The sequence below is a fragment of the Plectropomus leopardus genome, chromosome 13 (assembly GCF_008729295.1).
Source record: "Plectropomus leopardus isolate mb chromosome 13, YSFRI_Pleo_2.0, whole genome shotgun sequence".
NCBI lineage: Eukaryota > Metazoa > Chordata > Actinopteri > Perciformes > Serranidae > Plectropomus > Plectropomus leopardus.
In genome coordinates, this window is record NC_056475.1 from 9,890,221 (window position 1) to 9,906,714 (window position 16,494).

Consider the following 16,494-nt stretch of genomic DNA (forward strand, 5'->3'; position numbering starts at 1 on the left):
ATTATTCTTAGATAAATAAATAAAATGAGAAAAAGCAAAAATTATAGAAAAGTCCAGACAATAATTACAAATTTGTGAATTTCTTCTTTCCTCAACTATTAATTATATCGCCACCCCTCAGATTTTTCTAATGACCCTTTGGAGGGTCTCAAACCCTAGGTTGGGAACCACTGGACTTAACTAAGTAATAAATCTATCTCCTCTACGACCAGCTGCAACAATAAAACGTTGTATCAACAGTCCTCTAATGTCAGATGGTATCAGTTACAGGGTACATTTTACTGCAGAATGAGAACTTTTACTTTGTTCATTTTGTTGTCATACTTATTTTCCTTAAGATTTATTTGAAATGCAGAACTACAATGATCTCAGTACTTCTTCCACCACTAAAACACATATTAAGATGCAATGATGACATGAAAAAAAAGTCTCATTGAGTGCATAATATTCAATTTATTGTTTATTAATTTTTGATACTGTTAGGTGACATGTGAGGGATTTCTGGAGACAGAAACAGCGACTGATGTTCTCCATCAGAGGCCTCCACTGTGCAAAAGTGACGAGATGCAGTTTTTAAAGGGCCATTGTCTGAAGTCACCTGGCTGTAAACAGCAAGTCATGGCTTCTAAAGGAAACATAGTGTTTGGTTCTACCTTAAACAAACATTTATTATGTGGGGAAGTATTTGTCATTGGTTTAAACTAGTGTCTTGCATCCATTGAGATGTGTGTTCCTTATAACATTACAGTATATACACAATACAAGATAAATTAACTGCAGATAATGTTTATACATGCTAATATAGTATTTCTGAAAAATTAAATAATGAAAGCTTTATACATACAGTAAGGCAGAGAATATACAGAACTAACCTAAAAGAATTTGTATCAAACATCTGTCAAATATTCACACCGCAACAAAACAAAGAATTCAAAACATTTTATAGTATATACAAAAATACTTATGCAAATGCCCCTAGGAATATCTTAATAGAAAAAATAATAGGAATCTCATCAGGAGGACATCACATTATATTTGAAACATGCACGTCCCGCAGAGGGTTTTTAGTTCAGCGGTGGGCCACATGTCTACGCGGTTTGTTGTTTTTGGGGTAACTGTGAAATCACTGAGAAAAAGCGGTTCTTGGTGCAGGGATACTTGGTCTACTGTGCTCATTGGTCCTCAAACTCTCACCTGTGCGCCGCAGGCTTGTGTGTCCATCCCAAACAGGAGACGTACAGCACACAATAATCTCATATGGACCTCAAATTTTCTCTCTCACACTTTGGACTCACTCTCTATGTTGGCAATGTCCCCGTTCCTCTCCGTCTGCTGGCTCTTCCCCTGGTTCTCCAGGCTGGTCTTGGTCTCCTGACCCTCCTGCTCTGACTCCGGCAGCCCCTGCTGGCTCAGCTTACTGGCCAGCGACCAGGTGAGGGGCAAGCGGGCTCGGTTGGTCATGTCCGCGAGCTCTTTGGCACTGCAGGTGGGTGTGTTAGTTTCGTAGATATCGTGGAAGCTGTTGTAGTCCACCTCGTAGAAGCCGTCCTCCAGCGTGAGGACTGGTGTGAAGCGGTAGCCCCACTTGATCTCACTGCTGATGTATGAGCTCCTCGCCTGGCACGTCATGCCTGGAGTAAAGACACAATGCAACATTGAGGATTAAATGTTGTGACATATAGATTTAAAGGTCCAGTGTGGAGGATTTAGTGGCATCTAGCAGTGAAGTTGCAGACTGCAACCAATGAAAACTTTTCCCGTGTGCCTAGTGTGTAGGAGAACTACACAAAAACGTGAGTCAGTTGGTGGGTTTCCATTAACCCTCCAATTGCACAAATAGAAATTTTTGCCTCCAAAACAAATGATGTGAATGGAATTTTGTTTGTGCTGCTCGCTGTATTCACATAATGCTTTGGGGGATGCAACAAAGAATACGTTTTATAAGTATAATGCTGCTGTGAAGTCAGTGAGATATTGTACATTGCTATGTGGGTTTTTTGCCTAAATTTATTTAAATTTTGGTAAATTTAAGAAATGGTTAAAAGTATGCCAAATGAATGATGCCGAATTAGCAGCTCCTGCTTACTGTTTGCCCACAGATGTACAGGCACCTATCACTGGATTAGTTTCATACTGAAGAAACTTAAAAACAATTCTCAGGCAGGTTCTGGAGTTATGAGGGGTGTTTTTTTCTATGATTTCTAAGTGGATTTATAAACAAGTATTTGTGATTGGCAGCAGGACAAAAGGGGAAAGCTTTCTGGGGCCCAGTAGCTAGGGATGAAAGATGTTCATCTTTCATATAAGCAATGATAACCAGATTTTGAACCAAAATATTCACTATTGTCTTTTAAAACAACAAAAACAAACACTGTATTTGTTTTTGCTTCAGTAAAATGTAGCCTGTTTTTACAATGAAGTTATCTCTCCTGAAAATGGTACAAGTCAATTTCTGGTTTCTAAAAAAATAAAATAAAGTAAAATAAAAAAGCAGATGTACAGTCACATGGCCTGAGAAATGTATTGATCATAACTAGGAGACAGAGCGCATGTGCTTGCATGTATATGATAAAGCTGTTGTAGGGAGGGCACTGGACTTTTCTGAAGGTGGGCAAGATGGTCAGATTTAAAATTTGGCATTAAACACCTCCATATCCACCAGGTACTGAATATTGTTAGAAACCAAACCCCAGGTAAAAATAACCAGATTTAATGTGGAGTAGTTCTCCAGGAAAAATGTCCAATTGTTTTTAGAGAATTCAGAGAGGACACCTTTTTTTGGCAGGTTTACATTGCAATCATTAGGAGATCGCGCTATGACAGCAGCTGAGAAATGTATCCTACTACAATGGAAGTCTGACTTTCCACCCACACATCAGCAATGGTGAAATGAACTGTTATCACACTGCACCTCAGAGAAAATCATGTGTACTATAGTGTGAAGTGCAGGATCTGAGCTTCTGTGTTAAGAACTGCACCCACTGTGGATGTAAAACAGAGATGAAAGTAATAAAAAACGAAGAGATAAGAGCCATGCGAGCATCCCTTTGAGTCCGCACTGCTCACAATGACAACATGCTGATGTGGAGCAGGTATCGTGTTTACCATGTTCGTCATGTCAGCATGCTGAAATGAGCACTAAACACAAAGTACAGTTAACCCTTTAAAACATTTTTAGCACCATATTTCAGATAATCGCCCGAAAAAACAAACTGTCATGTGTTTAAGTAATTTTATATAATTTTCATATACTTTTTATTAGATATTATCAAAAAACGAGGGGAAAACTAAATTTCTAATCATCTTGACTATGCATTTAAAATCATGTTATGGGAAAAAATATATTTTTTGCACTTTGTCAAGGTTTTCATTTTCTTTTCCTTTTTACTTATTTTTTATTTATTTTTTTTGTATTTTCTTTTAACTTTTTACTAATTTCTTTCTAACTTTAGGGCCATTTTTAAAGTGGCTCGATGCCCTCTTCCCATGATTTTAGATTTCAAAAGGTTAAAGATGATGGGCATGACATTATATTTAAAGGTATTTTCTTGACTGTGATGTAATTATGACGCCCAAGAAAAAAGGTCAGCGGATCAATAAAGTTATTACTATTAATTGTGAAGGAGATGAAACTGTTTGTACCAAATTATGTGGCAATCAGTCCAGTGGTTGTTGAGGCATTTAGCTCAAACGGCAGCATTTGATCGATGTGCTTTATCAGTCACAGCAGCGGGAGAGTGGAAGTCTTTAGCTGCAAGCATGACAGACTCTGGAAGTTTTGAAGCAACTATATGATTGAAGCAGGGAGCACCATGACATTTCCTCCATAAATTGATGCAAAAAAGCACATTTGGTGTATTAAATCACCGGAATACAGGTTAAAAAAAAGCATTTAATGCTCAAAATTTCTTTGGGGAGGACCCTCAGACACCCTGCTGAATAGGTGTCCCCCTGAATGTTGAAATTAAACTTACGCCGCTGCATAAATGTAAACCTCATGGTGCTACTGGAGGAAAAGTCAGGGGGCCACCAACATGAGTAGGATTCATCCTCTGGAAAAACAATAAATGTTTGTATAATATTTCATGGCAGTCTATCCAAAAATGTTGAGATATTGCTGCTGGACCAAAGTAACAGATCAAATGACAAACCAACAAAGCCATCGCTTACTGGTGGAATAACTACAAATTAATCGCTGCTATTTCTCTAATGTCCGTTTGGTGTGTCTGAGCCTTAAGGTTGAGCCCAGCCACTCCACAGAGGACACTCATTTTGTCCGCTTATATCCGCTGCCTCATTTTTTCGGTCAGTACCCAAAGCTCATAACCATAGGTGAGAGTTAGAACATAGATGGACTGGTAAATTGAGAGCTTTGTCTTCCAGCTCAGCTCCCTCTTCACCACAACGCTCCAGTGCAACGCTGCACCAAAACTCCCTCCATCTCATGCTCCATTTTCCCCTCAAATGCAAACAAGAACCTACTTTAACTCCTTTGCTTGGGGCAGTAACTGTCTCCCAAGAATCTCAAGAATTATATCACAAGAATTGTGTTTAAAGTTTCATGTAGGATGAAAGGCACAGAGTAACATTTGTTTTTAAACTACTTTTAAAAAGCTAAGGAAAAATGTCTGCAGTAAAAAAAAAAAAAACTAGGGAAAAACTATATTTATAATTACAGAATTACATATTTAAAATTATTTTAATGTTTAAGCACTTTTTCCAATGTTGTTTCTTTTTTATTTTATTTTTTGCTTTTTATTTAATTTTTTTTCAGGTAATTTTCTTGAATTTTTGTATTTCTTAATAAATCTTGGGGTCATTTCTTCTTTCGTGTTTTGTTGCCTACTTCCCTTGTTTTTGAAAGAACTTAAGCAAATTTGCTCAGGTATCAAAGGGTTAAACATTTGGACTCACCTGTGGCCTCCACCATCCCCTCCAGAATCACAACAATCTCCAGCTCGTCCTTGGCCAGGTGGGCCTGTGAGATGTCCCAGAAGGGGCTGTTCTGGTTTATCTCGTGGCAGATGATGAGCGGCGACACCAGGAAGAGCCGGTCGTCTCCCGTGTTGTAACCCACATTTATGTCCGTCTGGTTCAAAGGGATGAACTCCCCCTCCTTGGTCTGCTTGGACTTGATAAGCTTGGCCCTGATTGAAGCCTCCACGATGTGCGAGTTTCGGAGGTCTCCGACTCTGAACATCAGGCACAGCCGTCCATCTCTCATGGAGATGACCGCATTGGTGGAAAACACTAGTGTCTCAGCTCGCTTCTTGGGCTGTGAGATCTTAACAAACATGCAGCCCACCATGAAGGCGTTGACGATAGATCCCAGCACCGACTGAACTAAAAGCAGAAGGATCCCCTCGGGACATTTGTCTGTGATGACTCTGTATCCGTAACCGATGGTGGTCTCTGTCTCAATGGAGAACAGAAACGCTGATACAAACCCATTGAGGTTATTGACACAAGGAGTCCACTGGTTGTCCGCTAAATGGTCCAGATCGCCTCGGAGGTACGCAATAAGCCACCACATGAAGCCGAAAAAGAGCCATGTCACGGTGTACACCAGCACGAAGATGAACAGGTTGAACCTCCATTTGAGATCTACCAGCGTGGTGAAAATGTCTGTCAGGTAGCGGTACGTCTCTCGGACATTCCCGTGATGGACGTTGCACTTGCCGTCTTTCTGGACGTACCGCTGGATCCTCTTTGCTCTGTCCATTTCTGCCAGCTTTTTAGGCAGGTCCTCACGGGCCTGCTTTGGCAATTTGGGCTGTTTGATGTAGGCCGGGCTCTCCACATCCTGCTCCATGGGGTTTCTAGGTGGATTCAAGCCTGCAAGAGAAGAAACATGGAGGTGATTAGCAGTTCGAAAAGTGCGCGGGCAAGAACCCTGTTGTTTCTGCTTTGATTCAGACAGAGTGTGGACTCCTGCACTGTACTTCAGAACACCTTTTACTCATTTCTTGCAATTTGTGGGAGATTTCTTGCCAAGTTGCTTTTTTCCCCAAGTTTTGTAAAGAAATCAAACTAATTGGTTCAGGTCTAAAAGGTTTAAGTGCTTGTTAAAGGCGTCTGAATGCAGCACGATGTCGATCCAGGTTTTAAAGGGCTAAATCTGGCGTTTTACATCTTCCATTAAGCAGCTGCAGGAGACAATTAAAGAAAGATCATTTTTAAGTTTTCCCCAAAGGTTTGCAAGGGGAACTTGTGATTCAAAACATTGTTTGGACCCTCTTCTTCACTGCTTTGTGTGTGCATGTAAGAACACGTTCCTCCAGGGGACAATTCAGCCCCCAATGGTTGAAAAATAAATAATAAAATAAATCCAACACCTGTGAATTATGATATTACAGTGATGTGACACCTCAGATGTGACAGCTCTTCTTTACTATGCACATCGCCTAATCCTTTTTTTTTTTTTTTTTTTTTTTACCACTGGGACAAATGGCTGTGTTGAAGCTGCTCTGCTCTCCATTCACGGGAGAATATTATGAGCTTGAGCAGCACGGGTTTCCATGGTAACGCACAGCTCAGTCTACCCGAGTGCTCACAATATAGCAGGAATGTGCTGGATGAGGCCACACAGCGTTGGATAACATTTGTCTGTTTCATCTTGTTTCAGAGGAGGCCTGAGGAGGAACAATGTACTCGGATCTGCTTTGTGCATAAAGCTGTCATTCATGTAACATCTGGGGTTTTATTTATTAGTTTCAATAGATGATTATCTGCCAGCATTAACGTAATACAGGCCTGTTTAGAGAAAGTATTTTATGATAGTAATGATAATAAAGGCCAATATGATCGACAGGAGTTGTAATTGTTAATAGTCTTGTAGTTGACTCTCACAGGGAATATTTTAATTACAGCTGCTGTACTTGATATCTTTATATTAGTAATGGATGAAATGATTGTGTATGTTTTTATTACAAGACTGCAGTTCAGCTCATACAAGCATTTTGGCATGTTTTAACATATTGATTTTGTTTTATGGCCTGCAAATTTATTGTTTTGATTTACTCTGAGTGTTCTCAAGGCAAAAAAAGGTATACAAACAAAGGTAAGGATTAGCTGGTGAATATAGTGGGGCATTCAGCAGCTAGACACATTTCTCCTTCTTGGTTGAGACCAAATTCAGAGCTAAAAAGTGAGTGAGTACTGGGCGAAAAGAGACTCCAAATGAATGCTGATTTGTAGTCATGCAACACAGACCTGGAATAACGTCCCAGATGATATCAGACAAGCCCAGACTCGGATCACTTTTTAGTCACAGCTAAAAAGGTTTCTGTTTTACACAGCCTACTCCACCCAGTAATGACTGCAAACATATTTTAAACTTGATTTTAAATCATTTTAAATGATCTTTTTATCTTTGCATCTCTTGTCTGCACTTTTGTTATGGTGACTCTTATTTTAAAATGTTTAAATAATTTACAAATTAATTTTAGCGTTTATATTTTATCGCTTTACTCTTATATATATATATATATATATATATATATATATATATATATGTATGTTTTTCCTTTTAACTCAAAGCTGCGGTTGCTAACTCCTATTTTATTCACACAGCACTACGTGAGATGGATAATCTGTGAAAAAAATAATCATATTCCTCTGCCTACTCTATTTCCTTGTAGTATTTCTAATGGCCTTACTGCATGTAAACAAAAACATTAAAAAAAATCATGTCCCTCCTCCGCTCCTACTGCCTCTAATGGCATCCACTAGAATCAGACTACGCTGCAGTCAGGTGGAACCAGTGAGAGTAAACTGAGAAAGGTGGTGACTCGGCCGCCACGTTGGATACATATAAACAGAGTACCAAGCACCAACCACTGGAATATGTTTTTTTTATGAATATTGTACCAGAAGCTACAGATTAAATGTATTAGTGTCATATAATTCTCTGTGAAACACAAATAAAATCATCCATTCAAGTGCAAGACCAACTTTTTCATTTTACAGCTAAACAGGTCAATAAAATGAAGTTTCAGAAAACACTGAGGTCAGAAATAGACAATGCAGTAACAGAATCTTGATTCTTATTTAATTAGCGCTGCCTGGTTTGACAATTTGACCGCAGTTCACGAGCCGTGACTGACAGCTGCGTTAGAGACTCCTCGGCTCTGATTTGTTGTTGCTGCCGAGGTCTGATTCGAGTGAATGCCATTAGAGAAGCTGGAGGAGGAGGAGGGACGTGATTCTTTTCACAGACTGTATTTCTTTCAGAATATAGTGTCAGTTTCAACAAATCAGACACAAAGTTATTTTTATAACAGTTAACAACTTTACCGTGATTATTTTATAGAAACAGCTATTTAAAGTGTCTGCCTCGCAGTAAGCCATTGGACAGTCTGAGGAGCATTTAGGGGCAGCGGAGTTTATCTAGTAGCTCATGTCGTCAGTAAACATCTGGGCATTTCTTGGGCACACAAAATCCACATACTATGCATTTAAAACATGCCACATACTCAGTTCCAGATCATGTGAATGATATGTTAGTATGACATTTTGATCAGAGACACGTGAGGGATGTCACATTAGGAAAAACAAATTCAGACAAGCTGGTCTGTCTGGAATCGTGAGGCTCCCAGATACGGTGTCAGTAGTCGTCCACTATGAATCACAACACGGATTAAATCAAGGGATTGTCTGCATCAAGATGTGTGCCTCTTCATCTGTATACAAACTGGGTTTTTTTTATTTAAATTTTTTTTTTTAATTTACTTACTTTTTAAAATGTATTTATTTTTCTAATTATTCCTGCTTATTTTTATTGCTATGCTCTACATTTACTAATGCTCTATCTGTGATTATTATATTTTATTTAATTTTCTGTTATTTTCCAATTCATACTGTACATTTCTACTGTTTCATTAATTCCACTGGCCACTTGCTACCCATTAAAGAGGTCTGTGGGATGAGATGGGGTGAGACTTAATAAGGTTTATGGTCAGAATGAAGTCTTAAAAAAAAAAAAAAAGAAGAAAATATTGCCTGTTTTTATTTGCTCTATGTAGCACCTGCTTGTTTCAATAAAACATTTAAGTGTAAAACAAGTGATTGTTGACTGAGCGGATGCCCTACGTCTGCTGGGTCGGGCTGTAATCGGGCTGATAACATGTAGTCTCTGAATCCTGCAGATGTAACAAGCACTGTGCTGACATTTTGGCATAACATACGATGAGTGATGAACACTATGCTTGCTTGGAGGTATAGCATAAAATTTAAGTTACATGGCAAAAATAAAAAGGTTTAAAAATACTGAGGTGAACAGAAACATGGAGGCAGAGTTTAGCGAAAAGTTAATTGCACTGTTTGAGCAGGAGAAGTTAATAATGAGGATAAACTGATTCACTGGAGGTTATTACGGTCTTATTAAGTGCATTTATGCTGAAAAACGTTTGTCCTGCGGCAGGATGTGGTGCCTTTGTGTCAGATGAACTCAAAGGAGAGTCTATCGATGCGGACAAGACGTGTGAACGCGTCAGTGGGCTCTCATTTTACTCGTGATAATGATTCCAGTTCTCCTTTTCATCGTCTCTGCTGTGGAGACTGTTTATCAGGTAGAGATCCAGATGTGGCCAAAATCGAGCTGAAGCCACATGGGGACACACGGCTATTTTTAGGCACACACAAACAACTGAGCGCAGACGGTGTGAACGTTTCATACAAATAATTTTCAAATGTTACCTCAGTATTTCACTAGCTCTTTAGATCTGACAGTGATGAAAACTAGCCTCATTTAACATCCAATTATCAAAAATACAGCAAATTAGCCATGATTGTTGATGTGAAACAGTGTTGCTGTTCTTCAGTTTGGTGCATGGAGCCTAATTATCCAAAATTATGCAGGCTGCAAGACCAGCCACTGTAATTAAAGGATCAGTTCACCCAAAATACTCAAAATCGAAGGGGAAACCGAAACAGATTTATGAGGGGAAATTTTTTTTTGTGATTTCGATGAGCTGACTCTTTAACAGGAAACATGTGGGTTTGTTTCACAATAAAAGCCTATTGAGAAAGGAGAACATCCAACTGCTGGTATTTTAATGTTGCAATCTATCGTCTTTTCTTATTAAACTAACGAGGTAGGTTGTGGTCTATTAAACGCTGAGAGCTGGATTTTTTGGATTGCAAAAACTGACACATTTTAACCAACACATAAGAATTAATGGACTAATCATCCCAAATAATTTTATTGTCCTTTATAGACACCTGACATAATGTTGTATTTGCCTCTTAAGAGCTTTACTGTTTTGTTTTGGAGTAATGTTTGATCATTTAGTCTTTTTTGAGACGAATATTTACTGTAAGAAATATTAACAGAAAAAACAAAGGTGGCAGTACATTTTCTGCAGCCTTGCAACTCTACAAGTATTCCTTTACAAGTGAATTTGGGGCAAACACCCTGTAGTCACAAATGAAGACATTTGGGTGAGTCTATTAACATTTTCGTGAGCTTAGATCTTCTCTCATTTGCAATTTAGTGTCTCGACAGTAAGAAAACAATATCAGAGAGACACTGGTGAGAAAATTAACCTAAAACTGTAAAAGTGAGGAAGACACGTTCTCAAGCATGGTGGGACAATATGACACTGGTACCGTTCTGATAATGGTGGAGAAATTTTTCAGATCCTTTACTTAAGTAAAAGTAGTAATACCGCACTGTGAATATATAAAGATAGTCTGTTGCAAGTATATTGAAAATGTAACTTCAGTAAAAGCATGTAAGTATAATTGGGAAACTGTATTTAAAAGTAAAAGAAATGTCCCCTGGTACTATCATATCATTAGAGTTTTATGACTCATGCATTAATGTAAAAGCAGCATTTGGAGCTAATTTTTAAGTGTGAACTAATGATTATTTTCATTATGAATCTGCCAATTATTAATTTCAGTTTCTCTGTTTGTTTTGTTGGCCTGTCATAAAATTGTAGTGAAGCTAAAAAGTAAAGTTCAAATACCTCAAATTTGTACTTAATAGGGTTGCAAATTGTAAGCACTTTCTTAATCGATTATTGGTAAATGAACAATCGATAAACCTATTAATTGTTATTTGAATAAACCATACAAACTCTGCTAACAATACCAAATGCATTTTTTACCTCAATCAAAGCTCACAACTACATATTGAATATACTTTTACAGCTCTGCATAGCCTATTGAGTAATTAATTAAATTTCACATGTTTGATTAAATTCTTAACGACCGAATAATCGATTGTCGATTAATTGTTAGCATCCCTAGAACCTAACTGCAGCACTTGACTAAATATAAATAAATTCCAGCACTGAGTGTCAGTGGGTGCTGAATCCTTTTACCAGCCTGTATACTGTTTTACTACCAGGATCCATCCTGCAGAGAATCACTACGATGACTCGACTGGGTGATACCTCGTAGTGACAAAAGTAGCATACAATTGGGTAAAATGACTCCAATACAAGTGAAAGTCTTGCATTCAGAATTTCAAATATAAGTACAGAAGCATTGGCAGCTAGATGATTTCTAAGTATCAAAGTAAAAGTACTCATTAGGCAGCAGGATTATTGGATTCTTATTACAAATGCAGCATTTTATGTTACAGCTGGCCAAAACTGAGCTACTTTTAACTTATGTTACGTAGTAATCTCTAAAAATTACTTGATAATTAATCTATAATGCATCATATTTTATGAGTCTAGATTTTGTATGTAAAATCTTGATCTTCAAAGTAACTACAGCTTTCAAACAAAGGCAGTGTAACAAAGGTACCATAGCTTTTTAAGCCTATGAGATGCATAAAGAAGCATAAAATGAAAGCACTCAAATAAAGTACCTACATTTTTAAGTAGTACTTGGGTAAATGTACTGTGCATCACTGGTGATACAGCAAACTAAAAACAGTTGTGGTTCATATTATTCAAAGAAACAAGTTTTTTTTTTTTTAAATTATAAGAACATCTTTTCAGTAGCAATTATGTTAATTAACAACTGTAATTTGAAAAAACAAAAAGATTTCATTACACATTGACAGATTTTATAGGAGAAAAACTATTTTTATTTATTGGAAGGTGTTCATAATTTGGCTTTAAAATAATTAGTATTGATTTCATTAGTGATTAACTCTATTTACTTGAGATTACAGCCTATGGATTAACGGGATTAATTTTAGATGATGTGGTTTTATTTGAGATTTAATAAACATTAATTAAAAACTAGCTTAGTCATTATGAGCTGCTATTGCTCTCTGGTGCTTTGGCATGGTTTTGAATCATCTCATGATATTGATCTAAACTCTACTGTTGACGCTTTCAAAGAACCTCATATTAAAAGCTTGTAAGAAGAATACATGATTCAAATATTACTTATTTTTAGACAGCCCTCTAAATTGGCAGAACTGCTTATTGAATGGTTATAAACTGCAAACTGTCATCATGATAGATTATTTTCTTCCCCTTAGTGATTTGAAGCTTTATTATCTGATGTTTTTAATTACTCTTTTAATAATTTTTTTATTAGTTATGTGTTGATTATGGATGGTCTTATTTGTGCGATCTTAAAAATGAGATCTAAATGTCAGCAATACTGTCTGTTTAAATAAAGTTTAAACGTCCAGTGTGTGGGATTTAGGGGCATCTTTTGGCAGAAATGATATATAATAATCACAACTATGTAATCTTTGGTGCATAATTACATGAAAATAAGAAATGTTGTGTTTTCTGCCCCTTTCTCCTTTCCCCAATCTCAGACCAAACTCAAATCAAACTGTAAAACTAGCAGCAGTGCTGATCAAATATAAACCCACATAATGTCACTGCACTGCCAATTTCTCACCTAAAATGTTTTCATTAACACATTTTAGTGCCGTGTTTAGCTGTAATAGTGAGACTTTATTAACAGGAAGTGGGCGCCATAGTGTTTCTTGCACAAAAATCAGAGGCCGGATAAACAGTAGATGAAATGATAAAACTAAGCAGCACTGAATCAATATAAAACCAAGATTCTGTTATTGTATTGTCCATTTTCAGAAAAATGTTGGCTGACGGTTTAACACTTGGGTACCAAACTGATGTGTTCGCATTACATCACCTACCAGCGGGAAACTTTATTGGTCTGCTATGGTGCAGTGCATTCTAGTAATTGTAGTTTTTCTCCTTCTACAATTCTATAATTTGCATTACTGTGAGACAAGAAAAACAAAAATTATGATTAAGCTATTTAAATCTTTTATCTGATATATTTGTTTTAAAATTATGCATTTATAGGAGTACATAGTAAAGTTGTTGAAATAGTGGCTCCATCATAACCAGCTTATCCAGTGATATTATATATCATTCTGTAACTGACCATTTTGTGTTCTTTTGCTTTAAGTGTATTTTGATGCTTTACTTGGTTAATTTTACTTAAATGAGATTGTGAGCGCACTTTCAGTTGTAACATAAATTATAAACTGCATTTAGACATGTAAGCAGTAATTTTGTAAATACTGGTGTATGGTAGCTCTATAAATTACATTCTAATTGGACTACAAAAAGAAAAATAGTTATAAAGCTATTCCAATATTATATTTGAAACATTACACTTGTTTTAAAAATATTTCTTTAAGAGAATAAACCTGAAATATGTGGTTAGCTGATGACAGAGTGGGTGGTTTTATTAGCCCGCTGTGTTTTGGGATTCACCTGCACATAATAAGCATAATAATAACAGAGGTTTTTTTTTATTGCAGAGCCAGGCTAGGCTACATGATGGGGGGATGATGGGATCAGGTGCAGGAAGCTGAGAGCAAACTAACAGGCTGGAGATTTCCCGTTGTCATGGAGACGGAGGTGATCCAGATAATGATAACAATAAGATTAATCTTCATTTCCTGCCTTTTCTATTTTTTAATGCACCAGTTTGGCTCGTTTGTGTTGGTCCTGTGGTGATGTGAGGCCTGCAGGCTCTCACAGCCCGGAACGTTTTTTTTCTCCTCCAACACCTTCCAGTTTTCTTCCATCTATAACCGGCTGCGTCTCTCCTCCACCATGTCACAGGGAGAGGAAAAAGAAGCCCTCTACAATTAAAATTCATATCTACATGCGTGTTTTTCTTAATCATTCCTAATTAATCTCTGATTCGACTTGCGCTGTTATGTAACTATCCACCCCCCCACCACCACCGCCCCCCATATAGCCTAACAGATGATTACATTTAACAAGCCATCATGAGCATCGCTACCAGGAAAAGAAGAGGAAAGGTGCGCAATACCTCGCGCAGCAGATTCACTCCCCGAGTCATTTTAAGCCGTTTGGTCCCCCATGAAAAAAGGCTCCCTGCTGAGGTTGTAGGTTGTGATTATCAAGTCGCTCAGTCTCGCTCTCTCTCTCTGCGAAAACCGACTGAAGAATAGCCACTAATTCCCTCTTTCCTCCATCCTCTCCACAGAAAAGGCATCGGCCGTCAGCCTCCACCCCTCAGCTGGGAGAGAGACATAGGAGAAACCTAGGAGAGAGAGAGAGAGGCGGAGAAATGTGAGGTGTTAAGAGTGACTACGTAAATGATAGGTCACTGTACCTTCTGGTCGTTGAATTTTACTTTCAGAAACAGTAATGGAAAAACAAAAAACACGTTATTTGACTTTCATTTTAAAATCCCAAAATAAAAAAACAGCCATTTTTAGTTTTCGGGGTCGGACACTGAATATAGAGAATGGAAATTCCATTTTCTTTTGTTTTTCTCCTATCAAATTATATAATATATATATATATATATATATATATATATATATATATATCTTTTTGTCCTGTGGCAAAAAAAAAAGTTGTCCTGGGTAAAAAAAAAAACAAAAACAAAAAAAACAATTTCCTGACAAACACGCAGATATTTCTGTAAATGGAGAATGGTGATGAGTAATGAGGTGGAGCTCATTTTAACTGATAATCAGTTGATCAATTGTTTATCAATTGTTAAAATAAAAATTCTGAAAATGGTGAGAAATGTTGTCAAAATTTTCCAGAGCGTAAAATTACCCTTTCACAATGTTTGTTTTGTCCAACCAACAGTCCAAAACTCAACATTATTACAAATAAATTAAAAATAATGTTTTAATAATTAAAATAAAAAGCAGCAAATGTGTATATTTGCTAATTTTTATATATTATATATTAACTATGAGATGTTCACTGGCTGTCAGTCATTGTCAGAAAATTGCAAGTACCTAAACATTTTAGTGCAAGAGTTGACAGAGTACAATACTTGAGCATATTTAATACTTAGTTACATTCTATCAGGATAAATAAGAGTGAATACTATGTATACTTCCACACTACTGCACGTTAAAGGTAATACATTTGTAGCAGAGGTGGAAAAAAACTTCCAGATGAAGAAGATCCTCCACTTAAGTAAAGGTAGCAATATCATACTGTTAAATACTGCAACATAAGTAAAAGTGTTTATAGCTATGCATAACCATAAAAATCTACACACACTATCAAAACATGATTGATTACCTTAATACCTTGTGTGCAAAAGATAATGTTTTTTCTGACAAGATAATTAATTTGTGCACACAAGATTGAAAAGTATCACCTTTTTGACTTTTGGGGCTCAGCAGATTTTGAAGTTACTGATATTTGCACATAAAACATTTGAATCCGTTAATCCCAAGCAATCGAGTAAAGCTAATATCCAGCTGGAGCTCTCCATGGTGCTGATCTTCTGTCTGCACCAAGCTCCAGTCAGTAACTTCCTATTTCTACCCATTGACTTCACCTATTTATTAACTGTATTTATTTACAAGGTCTCATTGAGATCAAGATCTGCTTTACAAGAGAACTTATTACAAATATATATCACTGCAACACACACACAGTCACACACACAGACACAAATTAAAACATTTAAAACTATTTTCAAGAATAAGAGTCGACAGCTGACAGCTCTGAGGCTGCACTCAGCCTCAGAGCTGCTAAAGTGCATGTCAACGCTTATTTCCTTCAGTGTGAGATGGCATCCTTTGCTCAGCTGGCCCAGTTTGTCACAGAACAAGAAAGGTTCATATGAGTTCATATAATCTTAATTCTCTCTGCCTTTACCTTTGTGTGGCTCTTTAAGTCTTCGTGGCTGAGCTTTGGTGGGTCTTCTGTCATGTTTACTGAAAATGAGACAAAGGGATACACAATATGGCTTTGTGGAATCATCACAGTAAAATGCCATCTGGATGGCAGATGTAGATATAAAATGTTTGGGACTAATCACTGCTTCATTTTACCATTAAAAGTAAAAATATCATCTAGGATCAAGGATCAACTTCAATTTCTTTTCTTCTGAAACCATGTTTAAGAAAAATTACAATTAATCTACTTTATACGTATTTTATATTGCACATGTTCTTCTGTCTTGTCCAAAGCTAGTGCCTACATTACCCACAGTGCACCTCCCCCGATTTAGGTGTGCTACGCTAGTAGAGGCTAATGTAGCCTCAAGCCTCCAGTCTGGTAAACTTCTTCACTTCTTTCCAGCTGTGAA

General features: G+C 37.2%; 2 protein-coding genes across 2 annotated transcripts in view; both read right to left on the minus strand.

Annotated features, from left to right (window-relative positions):
* On the minus strand, positions 1 to 16,277 carry kcnj6 (potassium inwardly rectifying channel subfamily J member 6). The gene is made up of 4 exons (XM_042498750.1): positions 16,062 to 16,277; positions 14,236 to 14,469; positions 4,915 to 5,835; positions 1 to 1,631 (listed from the first exon to the last, which is right to left on the minus strand). Exons 3-4 carry the CDS (start codon positions 5,810 to 5,812, stop codon positions 1,279 to 1,281), a joined length of 1,251 nt encoding a protein of 416 aa, XP_042354684.1. The 5' UTR covers positions 5,813 to 5,835; positions 14,236 to 14,469; positions 16,062 to 16,277; the 3' UTR covers positions 1 to 1,278.
* Positions 16,087 to 16,494, minus strand: part of kctd7 (potassium channel tetramerization domain containing 7) — a 13,739-nt gene continuing 13,331 nt past the window's right edge. The window contains exon 6 of the transcript XR_006106438.1: positions 16,087 to 16,120. The gene's annotated coding sequence lies outside the window, so the exon portion shown is untranslated. The remainder of the gene's footprint in view (positions 16,121 to 16,494) is intronic.